Here is an 18,928-nt window from a genome sequence, read left to right as displayed (position 1 = left end):
GCTTTAACGTTCAATCAGCGCCAAAGTTTCCTAACATTGCCAAGCAAAAAAAATTACTTTCACTGTTTGAAAAATAAAGAAAGGAAGGGACCCTTCCAATGACTTAAAGCCTCAAATGTTGTTAACATCTTTTTCCTGGTCACTTGCAGAGTGATCCTAGTTTTTAAAATAATGCATTTTAAAACAAACAAATAAATATGAAATGAAACAAAAATGAATACTTGGTAAGGGATTAACATTCAGGCTATATAAAGAACTCCTACAACTTAACAACAAAAATATACAATCAGATTTTTTTAAATGGGCTAAAGACCTAAATAGACATTTCTCCAAAGAAGACATACAAATGGACAATGGACACATGAAAAGATGCTCAACATCACTAATCACCAAGGATATGCAAATCAAAACTACAATGAGATTCCACTTTATACCCAATAGAATGGCTATTATATATATAATGTCTATATTTTCATATGTATATATTAAAATAGCAAATGTTAATGAGGATTTGTAGAAATTGGAACCCTTGTACACTGCTGGTGGGAATGTAAAGTGGTGTAGCTGAACTGGAACAGTATGGTGATTTTTCAGAAAGTAAATGCAGAATTACATATGATCCAGCAATTTTGCTTCTGGGAATATTCCCAGAATAATTAAATATGGGGACTCAAAGAAATATTTGTACACCCAAGTCCATAGCAACGTCCATTGTCCATCTATCGGGATGAATGGATAAATAAAATATGGTGTATACATACAATGCGCTATTATTCAATCTTAAATGAGAAGGAAATTTGGACATGTGCTACAATGTGGATGAGCCTGAGAACATTATACTAAGTGAAAATAAGCAAGTCACCAAAGGACAAATATTGTCTGATTCTACTTATATTGGGTACTAGAGTTGTCAGATTCTTAGAGTCAGAGAGTAGCATGGTGTTTGCTCAGGGGCTGGGAGGAGGGTAGAATAGGGAGTGTTTAATGGGTACAAAGTTCAGTTAGCAAAGATGAAAAAGTTCTGGAGATGGATAGTGGTGATGGTTACAAAACAATGTGAATGTGCTTCGTGCCTCAGAACTGTATACTTAAAAATGGTTAATTTTAAGTTTTGTATATTTTATCACAATTAAAAAAACAAAACAAAACTGAGTACCCAATCTTGCTTTAGATACTATGTGGTATAATTTTAGAAACCAAGAAACCAAGAAGGAATAGTATTTCAAGACTAGATAGTTTTTTTTTTCTTAAATTACATTTTAAAAATGATTACCTTGCTTTAGGATTGTCATGCTTATGGCTGGAGATTAAAATCTTAAAATCATAGTAAATTCTGATTTCCTCCAGCCACATCAATTTTCTATCTAATTTTAAAAACATTTAAATTAGTCTTATTACTACTTAAGTGCTTATTAAATGCGCAATTTAAAATGTATAGGGCTGTGTGACATGGTTGAGTTGACATTGTCATGGGAACCTCATTAATAGAATTCATTGATGCTATACTATTATTAGTACTGCGTTCATCCATCTTTATCAAATGCTCTTATTCACAGTTCCTTTTTCCTTTCTTTTATCCCCATACTTTACCCTTATCGTTCTTCGGTCTGATTGTCCTATTATTACAGCAGAATATCTTCTAGGTGTTTTATGTTAAATTCATATTATTTCACCGAATCTTTGCAGCAATCCAAGAAAATTATTATTATTTCTATGTTAATAGATGCAGAAACTCAAGCCCAGAGAGGTTAAATAACTTGCTCGTTATTACACAGTAAGTCACTGGCAAAGTAGAAATTTCAATTTAGGGCAACCTGTCTTAATAAAAGTCTCTCTTCAACTCCACCAGCATACTATACCTTATTTTCAGTCTCTTCCTGAAATCTCAACTCTTCCATGACGTGGGAAGAGAAGATAAAAAACAAACAACACTGAAGAATGACCGTAAGCCAAACTGAAGGAGAGAAATGACACACACGATAACTTCATGTTAATCTGGAATATTTCTTAAAATCTTCTTTCTCTAATTTATTTATTAATTTTTGCATTTGTTTGTACTTGGGAATATCTCCTATTGTTCTTCGTTTCTGAGTTTACATCATGTCCTGAACAGTGTGGTAGTTTCTTTCAATTAATGCTTTCTTGTTCCTTGTACACAGTTTCACTTGAGTATTCTTCTGATGGGATGAATGCTGTGCTCCTTCTTCACACTCAGACGAATTCTGCTTCCCTCATAACTCCCCACTCTCCTTCACACACTCCCTGCCCAAGGCGAAAGCCAAGTAGTCATGCTATTTCCCAGAGTATAATTCAGACTCTTTTTGATCAGATAAATTGACTTTGCCACCAGTACTTTTACACTACTCTACTCCAGCTTGTTTCCCTGTTCTATGCCATGCACCATTGTGACATATGCCTTCTGTCAGGACCAAAGTGCCCACACGTATTTATAGGAAACTCTCTCAAGACGTTTCAATCGGTTAATTCCTTAGCTGGAGCCCTGGTGTTTTCATAAAAGGAAACATGGAGTATCCTGTTCTTTTCAGGTCTGTATTTGTAGTCCAGGCATCAGGAAAAGAGAGGCCCAGACTTCTTATTCTAGAGTTTTCAGGTGCTTGCAAGAGAGGTGGTCGTTTATGAAGCCATCTTCAAGGAGCTCATAATGTAGTCTGGCAATGGGTAGGAGACAGTAGTTGACCTTTCCTTAGCCTTATTTATTCAACAAATTGGCTACCTGTTGGGTACCTCTACTCTTCTATGGGGAGCTTTCAGCCCAGAGAGACAGACAAAGTTGTGGAAAATTATAAGGCATTATGAGAGAGCATAGCATTTAATCCAGCCCGAGGTAGGGGAGTAGGGTGTGGGAAGGTGATACCTGACAGGAGTCACCGGACGAAGGGGAAAAAGTTATTCTAGAATGAGAAGATCATGCCAACAAAGATTCAGAGGGAAGGAAGATGTGATTACAGAAGCCAGAGAGAATGCCCCATGGAAAAGGGGGCTGCACCGGTGAAGGGCTCGGGAGCTGGAGGGGCCAACTGTGTATCTAATTGCAATAGTCCCTCCTTATCTGTGGTTTTGCTTTCTGAAGTTTTTGTTACCCGTGGTCAACCAATGGTCTGCAAATGTTAAATGGAAAATTCCAGAAAAACAATTCGCAAGTTTTAAATAGCTGTTCTGAGTAGCATGATGAAATCTCAGTCAGTCCTGCTCTGTCCTGCCCAGGACATGGATCATAACCTTTGTTAGAGTATCCATGCCCTTTAGTCACTTAATAGCCAGCATGGTTATCAAATCGGTTGGTTATGAGAGAGAGTGAGAGAGAACGAGACCACATTCACATAAACTTTTATTACAGTATATTGTTCTAATTGTTCTATTTTATTGTTATAAGTCAGTTCATCTTTACTGTGCCTAATTTATAAATTAAATGTTATCATAGGTATGTACGTATAGGAAAAACTAGTATATATAGGGTTCAGTACTATCTGTAATTTCAAGCATCCATGGGCGATCTTGGAATGTATTCCTTGCATATAAGGGGGACTCTGTACCTCCATTTAGCACTCATTTTGCCTTAGAATAGTTTATTTTTATTTAATAAACATGAATATAGATCTATGTGTCGGATTTTTGTTTTACATGGTGTCTCGGGGCAGCAAAAGAGCAAAAGTGGAAACAGCAAGGCCTCTCAAAACCTAGGCTCAGAACTTGCCCAATGTCACTTCCACTGCATTTTTTTGGTTCAAGCAAGTCACAAGGCCCACCCGGATTCAGCGTGGCAGATGATTACACAAGGGCTTGAATTCATGGATGTGCGGCTCACTGGGGGCCCTTGAATAACAATCTTCCACAAGAAGCTAACAGTTTTAGTGGAGAGATAATTGTCGGAGCACCTTGTGCTATAATAGAGGTGGGTAACAGTGCAATATGGATGTAGGGAAAGAAACCCCTGAATTGGTTGGGAGGAATCAAGGATAGTATCAGGGAGGCAGCATTAACACAGGCCTCAAGACTTAGAAGACTGTCGTTTTGGGGAGGTTACCTCGGTGGGTGGTGAGCAGAGGGTTGGGGAAGAGAAGGAAGTGCATTCCAGGCAAATAGAATAGCAGACACAAAGGCATCAATGCATGGTACAAGAAAGCATGCCGTACTTGGGGGGAATAATGGTAATATTCAGAATGGTCAACTAAAGGGCATTTGAGGAGGAGCGAGAGTGAGGAGTTTGAAAGAGGCTGAAGCTGATCAGGAAGTGGTATAAGTGCCTTGCTTAAAAGTTTCAAATATTGTCTATGGCCATGCCACCCTGAACAATCCTGATCCCATCTCGTCTCGGAAGCTAAGCAGGGTCAAGCCTTGTTAGTACTTGGATGGGAGACCACCTAGGAAGACCAGGTGCTGTTGGTGAAAAAAATAAAAAAAAATAAGAGATTGTAAGCTGACAAGGTCCTTGCAATCTGTGGGAATCCCTCAGGCCGCCTCTACCCTCCAAAAAAAAAAAAAAAAAAAAAAAAAAAAGGTTTCAAGTATTACTCTTAGATGATAGGTCATTGAGAAATTTTGGTCAGGGCAGGCACACAATCCGATTTGTGTATTTGAAAATCACTTTGAGAATCCATGAGAAGAGGATAAATGGAAGTCAGTCAGACCGATAAGACAATTGCAAAACGCCAAGTATAAGAAAATGAGACCTGATGAGAACAATGGCCTAGGGAGCAGAGAAGAAAAAAAGGGTTCCAGAAACATTTATGAGATACGACGAACAGCATTTGGCGATCGAAGGAAGAATATGGAATGACTACCTGGTTTCTGACTTCGGCAAACGAGAGGATACAGGTGGTAGAGTTTTAAGAGAAACGTGCTCTTAAGTTTTGGATCGATCGATTGTTTTTGAAATGCCCACCTGACCATCAATAGAGATGTGGGCTAGACGAGTTGCATATACACATCTGAAGTCCAGCAGACAGGACGGCACCACAGGTACAAATACAGAATTCATCAGTAAATAGGTGGTAGTAAAGTAAGAAGCCATAGATTTCTATAGAACGAAAAGAATAGAAGCTGCGGATGATGGAAAATGAAGAGCTACATTTAATGGTGAGAAGGGGAAGAGAAGTTTCTGTAGAACCTTAAAAAGAAGAACTAGAAAGACAGAAGGAAAACCAAGAGTGCTGGTACCCCAGAAGTCAAGGGAAAGAATGTTTATAAGTGTGATGATGGGTGAGGGGGAGTTGCGGAAAGTTAAGAGTTCCTTCATAGAAGGCTAAGTGATCTACAGAAAGTGAAGTGTGTGGGTTTAAAAAGTATGTGGAGGGGAAGGCTTGTAACAGTGCTGAGAAAGAAACTCTTCTTTGAATGCCACTCCTGCCAAGTTTCTGCTCAATATTCTTTTCACTTTCACATTAATTTCAGGAAAAATTCCTTTGCCTTTTCATTCTCCCCTTCACTCCTTAAAACCACTCTCATTGTACTCTGGCATTTGTCTCTATATAACAATGACTTTCAAAAAATCACCACTGACTTTTGTGTTCTACTTAATGTACATTGTGTCACTTTATTCTTTTTTTAAAAAGAATAAATATGCCTGATTTTTGTCTAAATTATTTAATTCTGATTTCAGACAGTGAAATTAGAATATAAACTTTTTTCTCCCAACCTCTGTGGAATGTTGGAAAAGTTGATAAAGTGAGGTCGTAAGGCACATGTAAATCTGAGATAAGTAGCTATAATTATGTCATCTCCCTAATAAGATTGTTTCAGGGATTGAAATAATGAAATAATAATACATAAATATATATCAAATACATAAGATGTATAAAATAATATATAAGTATATTATATGAGAATACTATTATTATGTATTATTATTATAAGATAATGGAAAAATCGCAATAAGTATCTGGCATGTGATAGCAAATGGTAATGACCATATTTTAGTTTGAAAATTAGCAAACTAAAATTTAGCAAGAATGAAAGTCCAGTTATTTGGGGGCGTTTGGGTAATATATGGTGTTTACAAAATGTTATGTCTGGAAATTCCTTCAAAATAATCTCCCGTGTGGGGGTGGGGTACAGGAATTGGCCATGCTACTGAAGCTGGGCATTCATTATTCTAATTTTGCATACTTTTGAAAATTCCATAATAAAAAATTATGACTTGTTTTATTTTGATTTGTTTCACACTATGCAACTATGTTGGTGCAATATTCTTGAAATATTGAAATGTACTGAAAACGTAGCTTGTTATCGCTCAAATAGCTTTTTGAGGTTTAGGCACCTTACACCCCACCCCACTCTCCGAAGTAAGGGAGTAATGCAAGGAATAGTTAATTTGAAATCGAGATGATGAATTGAATTTACGGTTTTTATAATAACATAAATAGGCATCATTTCTGAGACTAGTTAATAACTAGTTTCAGAAATGATACTAGTTAATAACTAGTCTCAGAACATCTTTATTATTGTTCCACCTAACTTTATCCATCATTAGAAACTACAAGTCCCAGGGTGCACTGCACAACTAACGTCAAATCAAGGACCTCGCGTCTCTGATCTGGTTGCCCTCGCCTTATTTGAATGGGAATAATCCCGGCGAAAATCGACGTATGTGAGCTAGAGCAGATTTTCGAATCGTTGTACGCCTGGGTCGGTCGAGCGTGCAGTTCGGAGGGGGATAGCGTGGTACCTTTTTGTTCAGGTGTCGCCCCGGGCAGCCTCACGCTTTTCTGGGGTTTCCGTGCGGCACAGGGCTCCGTTGGTGCGCATCCAAGATGGCGACGCTGTTGGCGGTAAATTCGGGTAAGTGCGGCGGGGCAGAAGGAAACCTGCGGCAGGGCAATGATCCTTTCTTCAGCGAGCCACCCGGGCTGTGAGGTTCCTTGGAGTCCAGGCTCCCTCTTGTGCATAGTGCCCTCTTCTCCCTAGCTCTGGGCCCAGAGTCCCGCCCCTCCCCAGTTTGAATGGCACGCGTCGGCGCTGCGGCTCGAGCCCTTGAGTTGGGGTTTGAGGGTCGAGGCCAGGAGGCTTTGTCCACCGCAAACCGGCACGCTGTCTCTAGCAGCCCAGGTCTGAGCGTGCTCCCTTCCTCTCCCCACGCCACTTTGTGTCTGCTGCCTGGATTTCGCCAGGATACGCGAGTCTCAGGCAATGAGGCCAGAGGACCTGAGAAATTTTTCAGCCACGAGCGCAGGCTGAAAACTCGCACCCCAAAGTAGGCACCGGGACCCTTCATGGGTATTGGAGGGTCCTGCAGGAAGCGAAGGCCCTCGATTATGAAGCCTGCATCCCGAAAGGTGGCCGAAAAGGGTTGCCACAGGCTCAGCAGATGACTCCCAGTTCTGCGGTTGTGGCCCGTCCCTAGTTGCTGCTGTACCTTTGGAGCGATAGATCTTCAGAAAGGGGTAGATTGTAGAAGGTAGTAAAGGAACTCTGAAAGATTTGGGGTGGATTCTCTTTTGGCTATTCTCAGCCTGGGGCGTTTGAAAGAGTGGGTGCATTTTAAGTGTCACAGTTCCCGGGAAGCACTGTTGGCGCCCAGTGGGCGGGGCAAGAATGCCTGAAAATGAATTGCCTGCTCAGAATGTCAGTGTCAGGATTGAGACGTACGTACCTTCAAGGGCAAATTAAGAGCATATCTGTGTGATAAATGCTTGTAGAGAGTCTCAAGCAAGAGGACTCTTTTGGGCGCCTTTTCTTTCTGTCTGTGCAGTCATATTTGTTGGTTATTTATTTATTTTTTTTTGGTGCTGGTTCTACTTTCCACAGGACTGATATTCTTGAAAAGTTGTCTAAATCAGAGTTTTGCCAATCAAACCATTTCAGAAACACTATGATAAGTTATCTTATAATAATGAAGAATTGTGTTTTTTGAGCACCTGCTGTTTCCCAGGCATGGACCGAGTTGTACTTTCATCCCATCTCATTCAGTTCCCTTTATGCACCTATGTGGCAGCTGCTATTAAAGATCCCATTTTACAGATTTGGAAATAGAGTCTTAGAGTGGTTAGGTAATTTCTCCAAGGTTATACAGCTAATGACCCTAAGCCCGTCTTTGATATTTACATGCTGCTACTTAAATACAACCTGATTCATTTTATTACATCAAATTTTCATATATCTGAATGTTAGTAATGAAGTTTCTTCCTTAATATTGCTATCCCACCCTCCCACCCTGATGTAAACTTAAAAGCAAGCCTTCCATGTAATATGTGTGGTTTTACACACTTTTTAGTACTTACTCATGCCATTAAACATAAATCACTGAGAGAAAAAGTTGTCAACAGTCACAAAGAGTATACATTGTATAATAAGACCTGTGGCTGTTGCCAAGGTCTTTTTATAAGCCAAGAATCAGAATATTTTTTTAAAAAAATTAAACATTTTAGGGAAGCAACTCAGAGACAGATGAATGAACACTGTGGTGTATACATTCTGCTAAGTGAAGCAAGCTAGTCACAAAAAAACAAATACTATATTATTCCACTTATATGAAGCATCTAAAGTAGTCAAACTCATAGAAACAAGGAATGTTGGTTGCTAACAGCTAGGTGAAGGTGGAGAAAGGGAGTTGTTTAAGGGGTACACTTTCAGTTTTGCAAGATGAAAAAGTTCTGGAGATCTGATGTACATATACAGTGTGAATGCATTTAACATTTAAAAACACTTAAAAGTTTTTAACAAACTCTGTTAGGTGTGGTGTTTTTGTTTGTTTGTTTGTTTTTAGCACAATTCCAAAAACGTAAACATATTAAAGAGCTGGAGAAGGGGAAAAATGCAGAGATTGTAGAGTTCTAAGACTTATGCTTGAGTTTCGGCTGCATGATTTACTAGTATTACCTTGGCTGAGTAGACACGCAGCTTGTTAGTACACAACCATTAACACTGCTTGACAGTCCTTCTGTGGTAGTCTGGTTACGGGTCCTCTTCACAGCAGGGACTGTTTCAGACCTTTTTACACTCCTCAAATCTTTAACGTCCAATTGATCCTTCAGTCTTCTAGTCACAGAGCAGATAGAAGCCAACAGTCATGAACTCTCCTTTACCCTCATACATACAAATCTAGATATATCTGTACCCTTTGTAAGTCTCCCTGTCAAAGGAAAACCACCCTTTACGCCCTTCTCCCGTTACTTCTCTCTTATACATGAACCTCTCTTCTTGCTCCTTTTCTTTCCACTAAACTCCCTTCTTTATCTTGCTCTCTTGCCTCCAATTACTGCCCTTTTATTCCTCTTCAGTCAAACCTTTCAAAAGGTTTGTCAGTGTCCACTGACTTCATTTCCATACTTTCTCTTCCCCGCTGCCCACCTCTCCACTGTAGTATCTTCCCATCCTCCTAAATAGCTCTCAATATTAACATGCTATTCTGTTTCACAAGTCCAGCAGACAGTTTTAATCTTTATCTTGCTTGATCTTTTGGGGTAAAGGCCAGAATCATTAATATGGGCTAGGAAGCCCTGTGAGGTATGGAAGTTGCCTCCCTTGCCAAACCCTTGTTTTCTGTTCTCAAGCTCTTTTGGGCTTCTTCCTAATTCTTTGGAATGCAGTGTTCCCTCTGCTTTGGGAACATACATACTCTCTTCTCTTTTTGGAATGCATGTCCTCACCTCTGACCCCTCAGTCAACTCCGATCTTTTATCCTTCAGATTTTAGTCTAACCGTCACTTCCTTAATGAATCCTTCCCTTCTCTGACCTCCCTGGTTAGGTCAAATATTCCTGATCTCTGTCCTGGGTATCTCTCCTTTGTTGTACTTAACAAATTGGATGTTACACTTAGGTGTGATTGCATGATAAATGTGTTTCGTGACTTCATGGTAAGCTTACTGACTACATGATGTGTGAGCAAATAAATGTGACTTGCTGAGGGTATCCCTGAACATTAAGGAAAACAAATGCACAGTATTTCTCAAATGAACAAATCATTTAGGTTAAAAATACATATTTAGTAATTTGAAAAACTTTATAGCCTCCTTTCATTTGTAACCAATAACAGGAATATTTTTACTAAAATTAGTCAAACCAAAGACAAACTAAAGATAAATCTTTGTTACAATTACTTTCTGTGATGTGTTGATATTAATGATGGATTAAAGAGGCCAGTGGATTTTTGTGTATGTGTGTCTGTGTGTATTTTTGACATGTTATTGGATGCCTCCCCACAGAAAGAGGAGGGAATGGAATTTCTCTGTAGAACTTACTGAGCTTATTCAAGCTACATATGTATAGCACAATGAAATTTATTAGTTCTACAGAGGTTCTATTGTATATTAAGTGTTATTTTTATAGACAGAGTTTACTTTTGTCAGCTCTTTGTCAGATTTTTAAAATACCTGTGATAAGACATGTTTTAGATTTGCCTAGGAGTCATTTTTGATACCTTTTCTTTACATCCTTTGCCAGTCAGTCACCAGTTCTAACTCTACCAACAGGCCTTGTCTGTTTTACTGCCTTTATCCTAGTTGAGGTTCTGTCACCTTGTGAGTGGCTTCCTGACACTTCTTAGTCTAGTTAATCCAACAGTCACACCGTTGTGTGCCAATTTTCATTTTGTCATCTGTTAGTATTAGAAACCTTCCCATTTACTAATAGGAAAGAAGTCCATCTGGTATTATTGGAATCCAGTGCTCAAAACTACGCTATCCTTTGCTGTTAGAGAGGGCCAAGAAAATGAAGTTGCTAGTCACTATCCAATTAGGCATCTCATAGCAGGTCACCAGGATCTAGGGTTGGCCCTCGTTTTGGCAGACCCAGAACTCTGATATTTGTTAGTTTATCTAGAGTTGATTATATCCCAGTAATTGAATTTCTCTAATTAAATGCATTAAAAGACAGGCATATGCCATACCAACATGCCAATTTATTGATCTTCAATGGGAAGTATATCTGTGTGGGTATTCATGCTGGTTCGCCGGCACATTCTTTACACTAGAAATTTATATGACAAGCTGTATTTTTAATCAGAAGATTGGCAAGTATGAGAGCAAAGCAGGGAGTTGGATGATTGCTCTCTATGTGTCGTCTGGTTATACTGATTCTCATACCTCACATCCCCACACTAAAGACCTGACATATCGCTTCCTGCCCTACTCTTCAGATTAGGGTAGGTGTTCTCAGCACTCCATACTTCATTGCATCTTTTATTATACTGGTAATTGGTTTTTGAAGTCTATGTTTAATGCCCGTCTCTTGTCAATCTTTAAGTTCTATGACAGGTCCTGTCTGTCTTGCTCTATCTATAGTCCCAAGCACTTAGAAGTTCCTCAGTAAATATTTGTTGAGTGAATGAATGATCTACCTTGACTGATTTAAGTCGGTCCTCTCCCTACACATCTCCCTTTAAAAACAATTCCCAATACATTGCATTCTTCTGACAACATTGTTCATAGGATTGTAATGTATTTAATTAGGTTATACTTTTTTTCATGTCATTGTTATTAACCTGGTAACTTTATTTGGTTTTGTGTTTTTTCAGATAGCAGTTAAATGGCTTTATAGACCATCTATTACTTGTTAGGCTATAGTTAGTTCTGAGTTTCATTTGTTGAACGATTGATTGGTTTTAACTAGTTTCCCTTTCAGAGTCTCTAAACACATGTGGGAACTGTATCTGATTGCAAACAGAAACCTTGGACTTCAGGGTAGTGTTTTTCAAATAGTGGGTCTTGAATAAATTTAGTGGGTCCCCTACCAAAAAAGGGAAGAGTATGCAAAATTTGAGTGCACTGATGTAATAAATGAATGAATATTAGTATTTTGTATAAAACTTGTTTTGGTTTTGCATGTATATGTGTACTGGGTTGAGATATGGAATATTTCTTATCATGGGTTATAGTCAAAAAAAGTTTAAAAGCCACCAATCCAACATCTTTAATCTCACTTTTGCTTTTTGTTGCTCTTCGCCACCCAGGTGTTCCCCATCCTTCAGATTGCTGCACAAGTGCAGTCACCCCTTAGAAGTCCTTGACTATCATTTTGATCTTTTGAAATTCTTACATTGTTTTGTGGCAACGGTCACGTTCCTTTTTTGTATGGAAATAGTTCACTGATGTACCCTTTGTCTCAAAACTTGATTTGAGTTTTTATAGACCGGGATTGTTTCTCTTATCTCCTATCATATTGTACTGTTCATTTGTGGAGCTTAAATATTTTTAGGTAAGTGAATTTGGCTGAGTTTAGGTGAATTTGCCTAGGTATGTATAGATGCGATCTTAATTTCTTCACTTACCAGACTATTTACCAGATATGTATGAAATACCTAAATTTATCTTATTTTCACGTTCCAAGTTTTATGTATGGAGGCAGTATAGCTTAATGGTTAGGGCACATTCTGATGCCAGACTGCCTGGGTTCACAACCTACTTACTTATCCAGTGTGACCTTGGGTGAATTTCTTGACCTCTCTGCCTCAGTTTTTCTACATACACAATGGGGGAAGACATAGCTCTGACCTCATAGTGTTCTGAGCTGAAGTAATACATGTAAAGAGCTAAGAACCCTGCTCAGTGGCCCATAACAAAAGTTTAGTAAGTATTGCTTATTTTTAGTTATTACCTTTACATATCAAAATGGGATCCTTTTTATGCAAATTTACAAAAGTATTCCATATTTCTATGCTATTTTTAATAGCTAATATCCCAGCCAAAATAAAGGACTTTTTTGTTTCAGCTGCTAAATTTTGCAAAATTCGTTTTTTCCCCTGCTCCTGCTTTTTATTTGGATGATCTGGAGGGCTGGAAAGGCACTTACATTTATTGTGTGCATACAACGTGCCAGGCACTGTATTGTGTGTTTTATTTAGCGTGTCTCATTTAATCATTCAAGCCTACAAAGCAGATGATGTCTCTATTTTATATATAAGGAAACTGAAGTTTAAGAGGTTATTTCTTTACTCCATCTCTTACCGCTTATAAAGCGGCAAAACCAGGTTTAGCTGATATTCCAATTTAAAATCAGGATTAACTTCACATCATATTTAGATAAAATGATATGTATATTTTTGCTTGAGAATACTAAGTATGCCTTTATGTTAATGTTTTCTTTGTATGTATAACTCTACATATTTAAAAGTAGCCATGAGCATGACTAAAATGTGCAGACAATACCTTACGTTATTTTCCATGATGCTGATTTTATATATTTTTCCTTTAAGCTGCTAGTCTATGGGGTCCTTACAAAGACATTTGGCAAATGGTGGGAAATGCACTCTGGAGAAGACAACCCGAAGCTGTCCACCTGCTCGACATGATTCTGAAGAAACATAAGCCGGACTTCATCTCACTGTTCAAAAATCCAGTAGGAAGTTTTCTTTGTTGCTTCTCAGATTTGCTTTTTCTTTCCTTCCCTTCCTTCCTTCCTTCCTTCTTCTTCATTCCATTCTGTCATCATTCTTCCCTTCCCTTCTTTCCTTCCTTCCTTCTTCTTCCCTTCCTTCCTTCCTTCCTTCCTTCCTTCCTTCCTTCTTCCTTCCTTCCTTCCTTCCTTGTCTTTTTTTAACGATTGAAGGAGCAAGTTAACTCTTAATGCAAATAAACAAAATATTGCTCGTCCTAGTTACTTGATTCACGTTTTCTCTAAAAATGTAATTTTTCCTGGGAGCAGTATTATCTTCTTTTTGTTCTCCATAGAAGTTAATAGTGTATTTATTTATCTCTAGCTAGGAGATATCTTAATAATATTTGAATATGATTTAGAATGTTTAATATAGTCTAGAAATAGGAGCTTCCTTGGAATTTCTTACTTACAGTTAATAAATACATCTAAACAGTAAAATTGATTATTTTATTTGTTTCTAGGTACATGTCAGCACTTTAGCTCTTCATAATGTTATGTGGGTTGTTAGCTGAACTAATCAATTCTTGCACAGCATTAATCACTGCTTCCTGAAATTCTTTTCAACCGGGACTAGAGTACTTCAGTGGAGGCATTTATATTTAGAAATTTTGTTTGACAGTTTTCTTTTATAATCTAACAAGGCCATCTAAAAACTATACATGGGTTTGTCTTACCAGAAATGGCCTTTTGCTTTTTAGTGATTTTTATTAGAAAGAGTCCTACCCTGCAAACCAGTTGAGCCAAGTACCAGTCTTGTCTCTACCACTAGAATTGTATGCCCACAGACTAGTCATCTGATTTATCTGGACATCAGTTTTTTCATTTGCTAATAGAGGAGTTGGATTAAATGCTTTTTGTGGCCTTTTTAAAGGTATAAATTTGTAAGATTTTATGATCCATCAAGTAATTCTATATGTCATTTGTTAAATACTTGAATCAACTAAGACCTTTTTTGGGGATAAAGCTACATTTTAAATAATATATTAATAAACTCATTAATTCATATATCCATTTGCTATTTCCCAGTCGAAAACCTTAATTTTTTTATTCAATATATAATTAGAAAAGTTCCTTAGAAATTTTGTTCCTTAGCTATTTTGTGTGCTTTCTCAAAATCTTGTAGTTCAGCGTGTAGCAGGAGCAGTTATTGAGAAGGTAGTAATAGTGTAAAAAGGTATGGTGATGTAAAACATTATCTCATAAAGGTCTAGTTGCAGATTATCTGTTAAGAAATGCTTTTTTGTCGTGATACCAGGCTGCTTATAAATAAACTCTAGGTAACAATTTAAGACTTCGTCTCCAATGTACTATTTTTATTACATGATCTTATTTACTTTTACCATTGCAGCCAAAAAATGTTCAACAGCATGAGAAGGTTCAGAAGGCTAGTACAGAGGGAGTCGCCATCCAGGGTCAGCAAGGGACCCGACTGCTTCCGGAACAGCTCATTAAAGAGGCCTTTATCCTCAGCGATCTTTTCGATATTGGAGAACTGGCTGCTGTTGAGCTTCTCCTTGCTGGTAGGTTAGCATTTAACTGAACCTATGGTAAGGTGCGGTATAGAATTCGAGCATTATTCACTCGGAGTTTAAAGTGGTATATCATTTAAATTCCGAAATAGATTTTAAGGATGTCGTTTGTTTGAAAAACTGTATTCAAAATACTACCTTTTATTTATCTTTGACTAAGGTTTTAAGTTTAGCGATTGGCGGTGTTAAAGGTAATTTACCTTTTTTTTAAGGTAAGCTTTTACATGGTAGTTTACTAGCAAAGAATTGTTGGCCGCATCTCAGAAATTTTATAGCACAAAGCATTTGTTGTCTCATGAATAAAAAGATAAGATCATTGCTCTTTTGGAGTTTCTTTTTGCGAAAGTGATTCAGATAATGAATAGATCAAAATAAGATAATTTCAATAATATTGAGTTCTAGGAAGAAAATAAAACAAGGCAGTAGGTCAGAGAGAGATGGGAGCTGGTAGGGGGCAACTTTAAATAGGTAACGTAGAGAAGGCCTCTCTGAGATTGGGATGTATGACCTGCAACCCGCATGACGACAGGGTGTCGGAGCTGTTGGGGAAGGGCGTTTTAGGCAGAGCAAACAGCAAGTGCTCGAGGCATGTCATTCCATTAGGAATGACACAAGGAGAGTAAAGGAAGACAAGGATAGAGCAGGAATCAGATCATTTTAAATCTTGCAGGCCATGAAATTATTTGGATTTCATTCTAACTGCAATAGGAAGTTGTCACGGGCTTGAGGTAGAAGAATTACATGATCCAGAATAACTTGGAAGTTATTTCTCTGGCTTCCATATAGAGAAAATAATGAAATTACTGTAAAATAAGTAGTTAATTTTAATTATAATAGAACCATGTGAAGAAGCCATGTGAGCATTTTGACTGAAAGAAAATCTAAGATGTCTAAAGATATCATGTGGCTGCCAAGATCCCTTTTGACCTAAGTAAGGCTGCATTAAAAGAAGTATGATATTGAGAACGAGTAAGGTAGTTTTCTCATTCTATGACAGAGATGTTAACTGAACATGTTTGAGTTTTGAGTTTCACTCAATTTTAACAAACATTTAATCTGTGCATACCGTGGGCCAGGCACTGTGTTAAGGTTCCAGGGATATAAAGATGAATAAAACCTCAACCATTTTAAAGGAGTTTGTCGTCTAGCAATTGAGGAGGGCATGGAAACAAGTAATTATGACACCATTAAGTGTATTAATGTAAATTTGTGCAAGATTTAAGATGCTCTAGAGAACAGGGGATTAAATTGGCCTTGGGTTGTACAGAGAAGTCTTCACAAAGATCATGAGGCTTAAGGTAGGTGTCGAAAACTGAGTTAGGCAGATGTCAAATGGAATAGGTGTGCAACCCAGGAGGATGTAGGGCTTTAAGACAGAGGCAATCAATCGCCTGTAGAGAGGTGTGAAGCAGTGAGATACATTTGGAGAACTGAAGGGAGTGAAATGAGGGAGCGACTTCCTAAGGGGAAAAAAGCCATAGGAAATGAAACTGAAACTACAGGCAGAGGACTTTAAGAAAGACAAAGTGGAACTTACTCAAAGCACAGCACTTAAAAGGCCAAATGAAAATGAAACATAAAGGCTATTTTATTTTCAGAGAAGACTCTAGGGGAAGAAACTTCCAAATATTTGAAAGATTTCATGTGAAAGAGAATACAACAGTGGATGGATGTTTGAGGTAGAGGACCCTTAGGGCCTCTTACACCCTGATATTCTGTGAGTTCCTTGAACATTGGGATAATAATTTTTGTCTTATCTTAAACACGGAAGTGTTTATTTACTAAATTATTTCCTTTTCCAGGAGAGCACCAACAGCCACATTTTCCTGGCCTCACCAGAGGATTAGTAGCTGTCCTTTTATATTGGGATGGAAAGCGATGCATTGCAAATTCCCTGAAAGCCTTAATACAGTCTAGACGAGGAAAGACGTGGACCCTCGAACTCAGGTCTGTTTGCTTCTTAGGATTTCAGGGGTTATTTAGAAATTACTTGAAGAATTATAATTTTAGAAACAAAAATTTCTTCTTAATAATTTAAGTAATGTCACATAACAAGTTAAATCACATATACTCCCTCATTCTGCCAAGAATGATACAACGATTTAAATGTACTTTATTTCATTTACAAATAAAAAAGAATTCACTTATTTATGGTTAGAAGCTTATTGAAACCCAGTGATCTAGAAAGGGAGAACTAGGTTATAATTCATCCCGATTGTTTCCAGTAATCCAGCATTATTGTCAAAAGAGCGATGGCTATCTCCAGATGAGGATGTATAAACATTACTGTTCATTATAACTTTGTGGATTGATTTCTTTTTTTTACAGTCCAGAGCTGGTTTCCATGACAACACGCTTTACAGATGAGTTGATGCAGCAAGGGTTGACTTATAAAATCCTTACTCTGGTGTCACAAATTGATGTGAACAATGAGTTTGAGAAACTACAGCGTGAGAGAGGTTTGGGCAGCGAAAAACATCGCAAAGAGGCAAGAGCTCAATGACATCAATTCATGGGTTGTCAAATCTCAGAGGCCGAAAGTCATGACAATTAGAATTCTTTTAGTACAGGCATGACAGAACATTCTTCTGGTACAGGCATGCATATTAAAGTGTGTAGGCAGTCGTGTTCATGAAATAGACTTGTATTTTAGCTTCTTTCTAGTCCTTTATGTGCCATTCTAGCCTTTTTTTTGGAATGAACTTTTCAAGAGATTGGTTGTCCCATGCAGGAGCTTGCAGCTTGATGAGGAATTAACATTTGGGTTTGTTCATAATTCCAGAGGTGAAATCATAGGGTCCCTTGTAGATTCAGTACTTTTATTTAGTTAGCCTTTATAAAAGATAGTTTGTATTTTGGAATAAGACCAGGCTTCATTGTCTTCTGTTTATACTGATAATCACACATTTTTATTTCTAGGTTTCCGATCTCATCAAGGAGTGCAGGCAGTCTCTGGCAGAAAGCCTTTTTGCCTGGGCTTGCCAGTCACCATTAGGCAAAGATGACACTCTACTCCTTATTGGACATTTGGAAAGAGTGACAGTTGAGGCTAATGGCTCATTGGATACAGTGAATCTGGCTCTTCTTATGGCACTTCTGTACTGTTTTGACATCAGTTTTCTAGAACAGAGCACAGAGGAACGTGATGGTATTGGATTTTATACCTATTAGTACATTTATTTTTAAAAAATCAGATTTAAAATTGTAGAGAACAATGAAGAAGGGTGCTATTTTAACTAATAAAATAAAAAATTGTCCATTATATTCCTTTTTTGTGCACTTCATTCATATTCAAATATTTAGATAGAAGGTCACATTTTAAAAATAATTACATTCTGTTACATATTTCTATTGTCCTTTAGAGTTTTGGAATGGGAAAGTGTTAAAGGTTATGTAATGCATGTTTATGAGTTATGCGTGTCTAATTTACTTAATTGCTTGTTGCTTTACTATTTAATCATATTTCAAACCTTTCATGAAAACATCCTAAAGGGTGATAACTATTATTTTTAGTAATATATCATCTTTGACTTATATTTTCTTCGAGGCAGATAAAATTTTACTTGGTAACTGCATAACCAATTACTGCTTAGTACTGAGGATTGCAAAAATGATTCCTACGAAGGAAGATTATTGCCATTTAATGTAGATAGTTAATATAGATAATATATTTAGAATTATTCCAACAGTTATCCCCTGTCCACTTTTGATTTTGTCATCCACATCTCTCAATAGGTATATGAGGAGACTAGACATTTTCCGCTCATCTTTGGTGACCATTCTCAGCCATAAGGAAAGTCTTATCTGACACACAACTATCCCTTACCTCCAGTCCAGTCGTCACACAGTACTTTGTGTGTCACAGAATAAGCAGCACATATAGGAATACTGCTAGTTAGTGCACTGGTCAGATTTCCTGTATTGAATGAAATGAAGCACAGAATTAAGTAGGGATAGGCTGTATTAATGGAATTTTGTAAGCTGTGACTTTCAAAAGCTAAATTGAATGCTTGGACGTTTCATAGGCTAAGATATAAAGGTTTTTTGCATCAGGTAGTTGTACTGATTT

The 18,928-nt window shown here is 37.7% G+C and overlaps 1 protein-coding gene and 1 pseudogene across 1 annotated transcript in view; both read left to right on the top strand.

The window, feature by feature from the left end:
* The first annotated feature begins 4,288 nt into the window (after nucleotides 1-4,288).
* LOC120601386 (uncharacterized) lies at nucleotides 4,289-4,407 on the top strand (annotated as a pseudogene).
* A 2,139-nt stretch (nucleotides 4,408-6,546) lies between these two features.
* The window catches only part of NUP205 (nucleoporin 205), a 67,439-nt gene continuing 55,057 nt past the window's right edge, over nucleotides 6,547-18,928 (top strand). Inside the window, 6 exon segments of the mRNA XM_039860888.1 lie at nucleotides 6,547-6,798; nucleotides 13,149-13,291; nucleotides 14,679-14,850; nucleotides 16,662-16,806; nucleotides 17,188-17,347; nucleotides 17,779-18,007. Of these exon segments, the coding sequence (XP_039716822.1) occupies nucleotides 6,771-6,798; nucleotides 13,149-13,291; nucleotides 14,679-14,850; nucleotides 16,662-16,806; nucleotides 17,188-17,347; nucleotides 17,779-18,007 (877 nt within the window). The 5' untranslated portion in view covers nucleotides 6,547-6,770.

Source organism: Pteropus medius, unplaced genomic scaffold (genome assembly GCF_902729225.1).
Source record: "Pteropus medius unplaced genomic scaffold, Ma_sr-lr_union100, whole genome shotgun sequence".
Taxonomy (NCBI): domain Eukaryota; kingdom Metazoa; phylum Chordata; class Mammalia; order Chiroptera; family Pteropodidae; genus Pteropus; species Pteropus medius.
The sequence above is the reverse complement of the archived record's forward strand: the minus strand, read 5'-3'. Positions and strand labels throughout refer to the sequence as shown.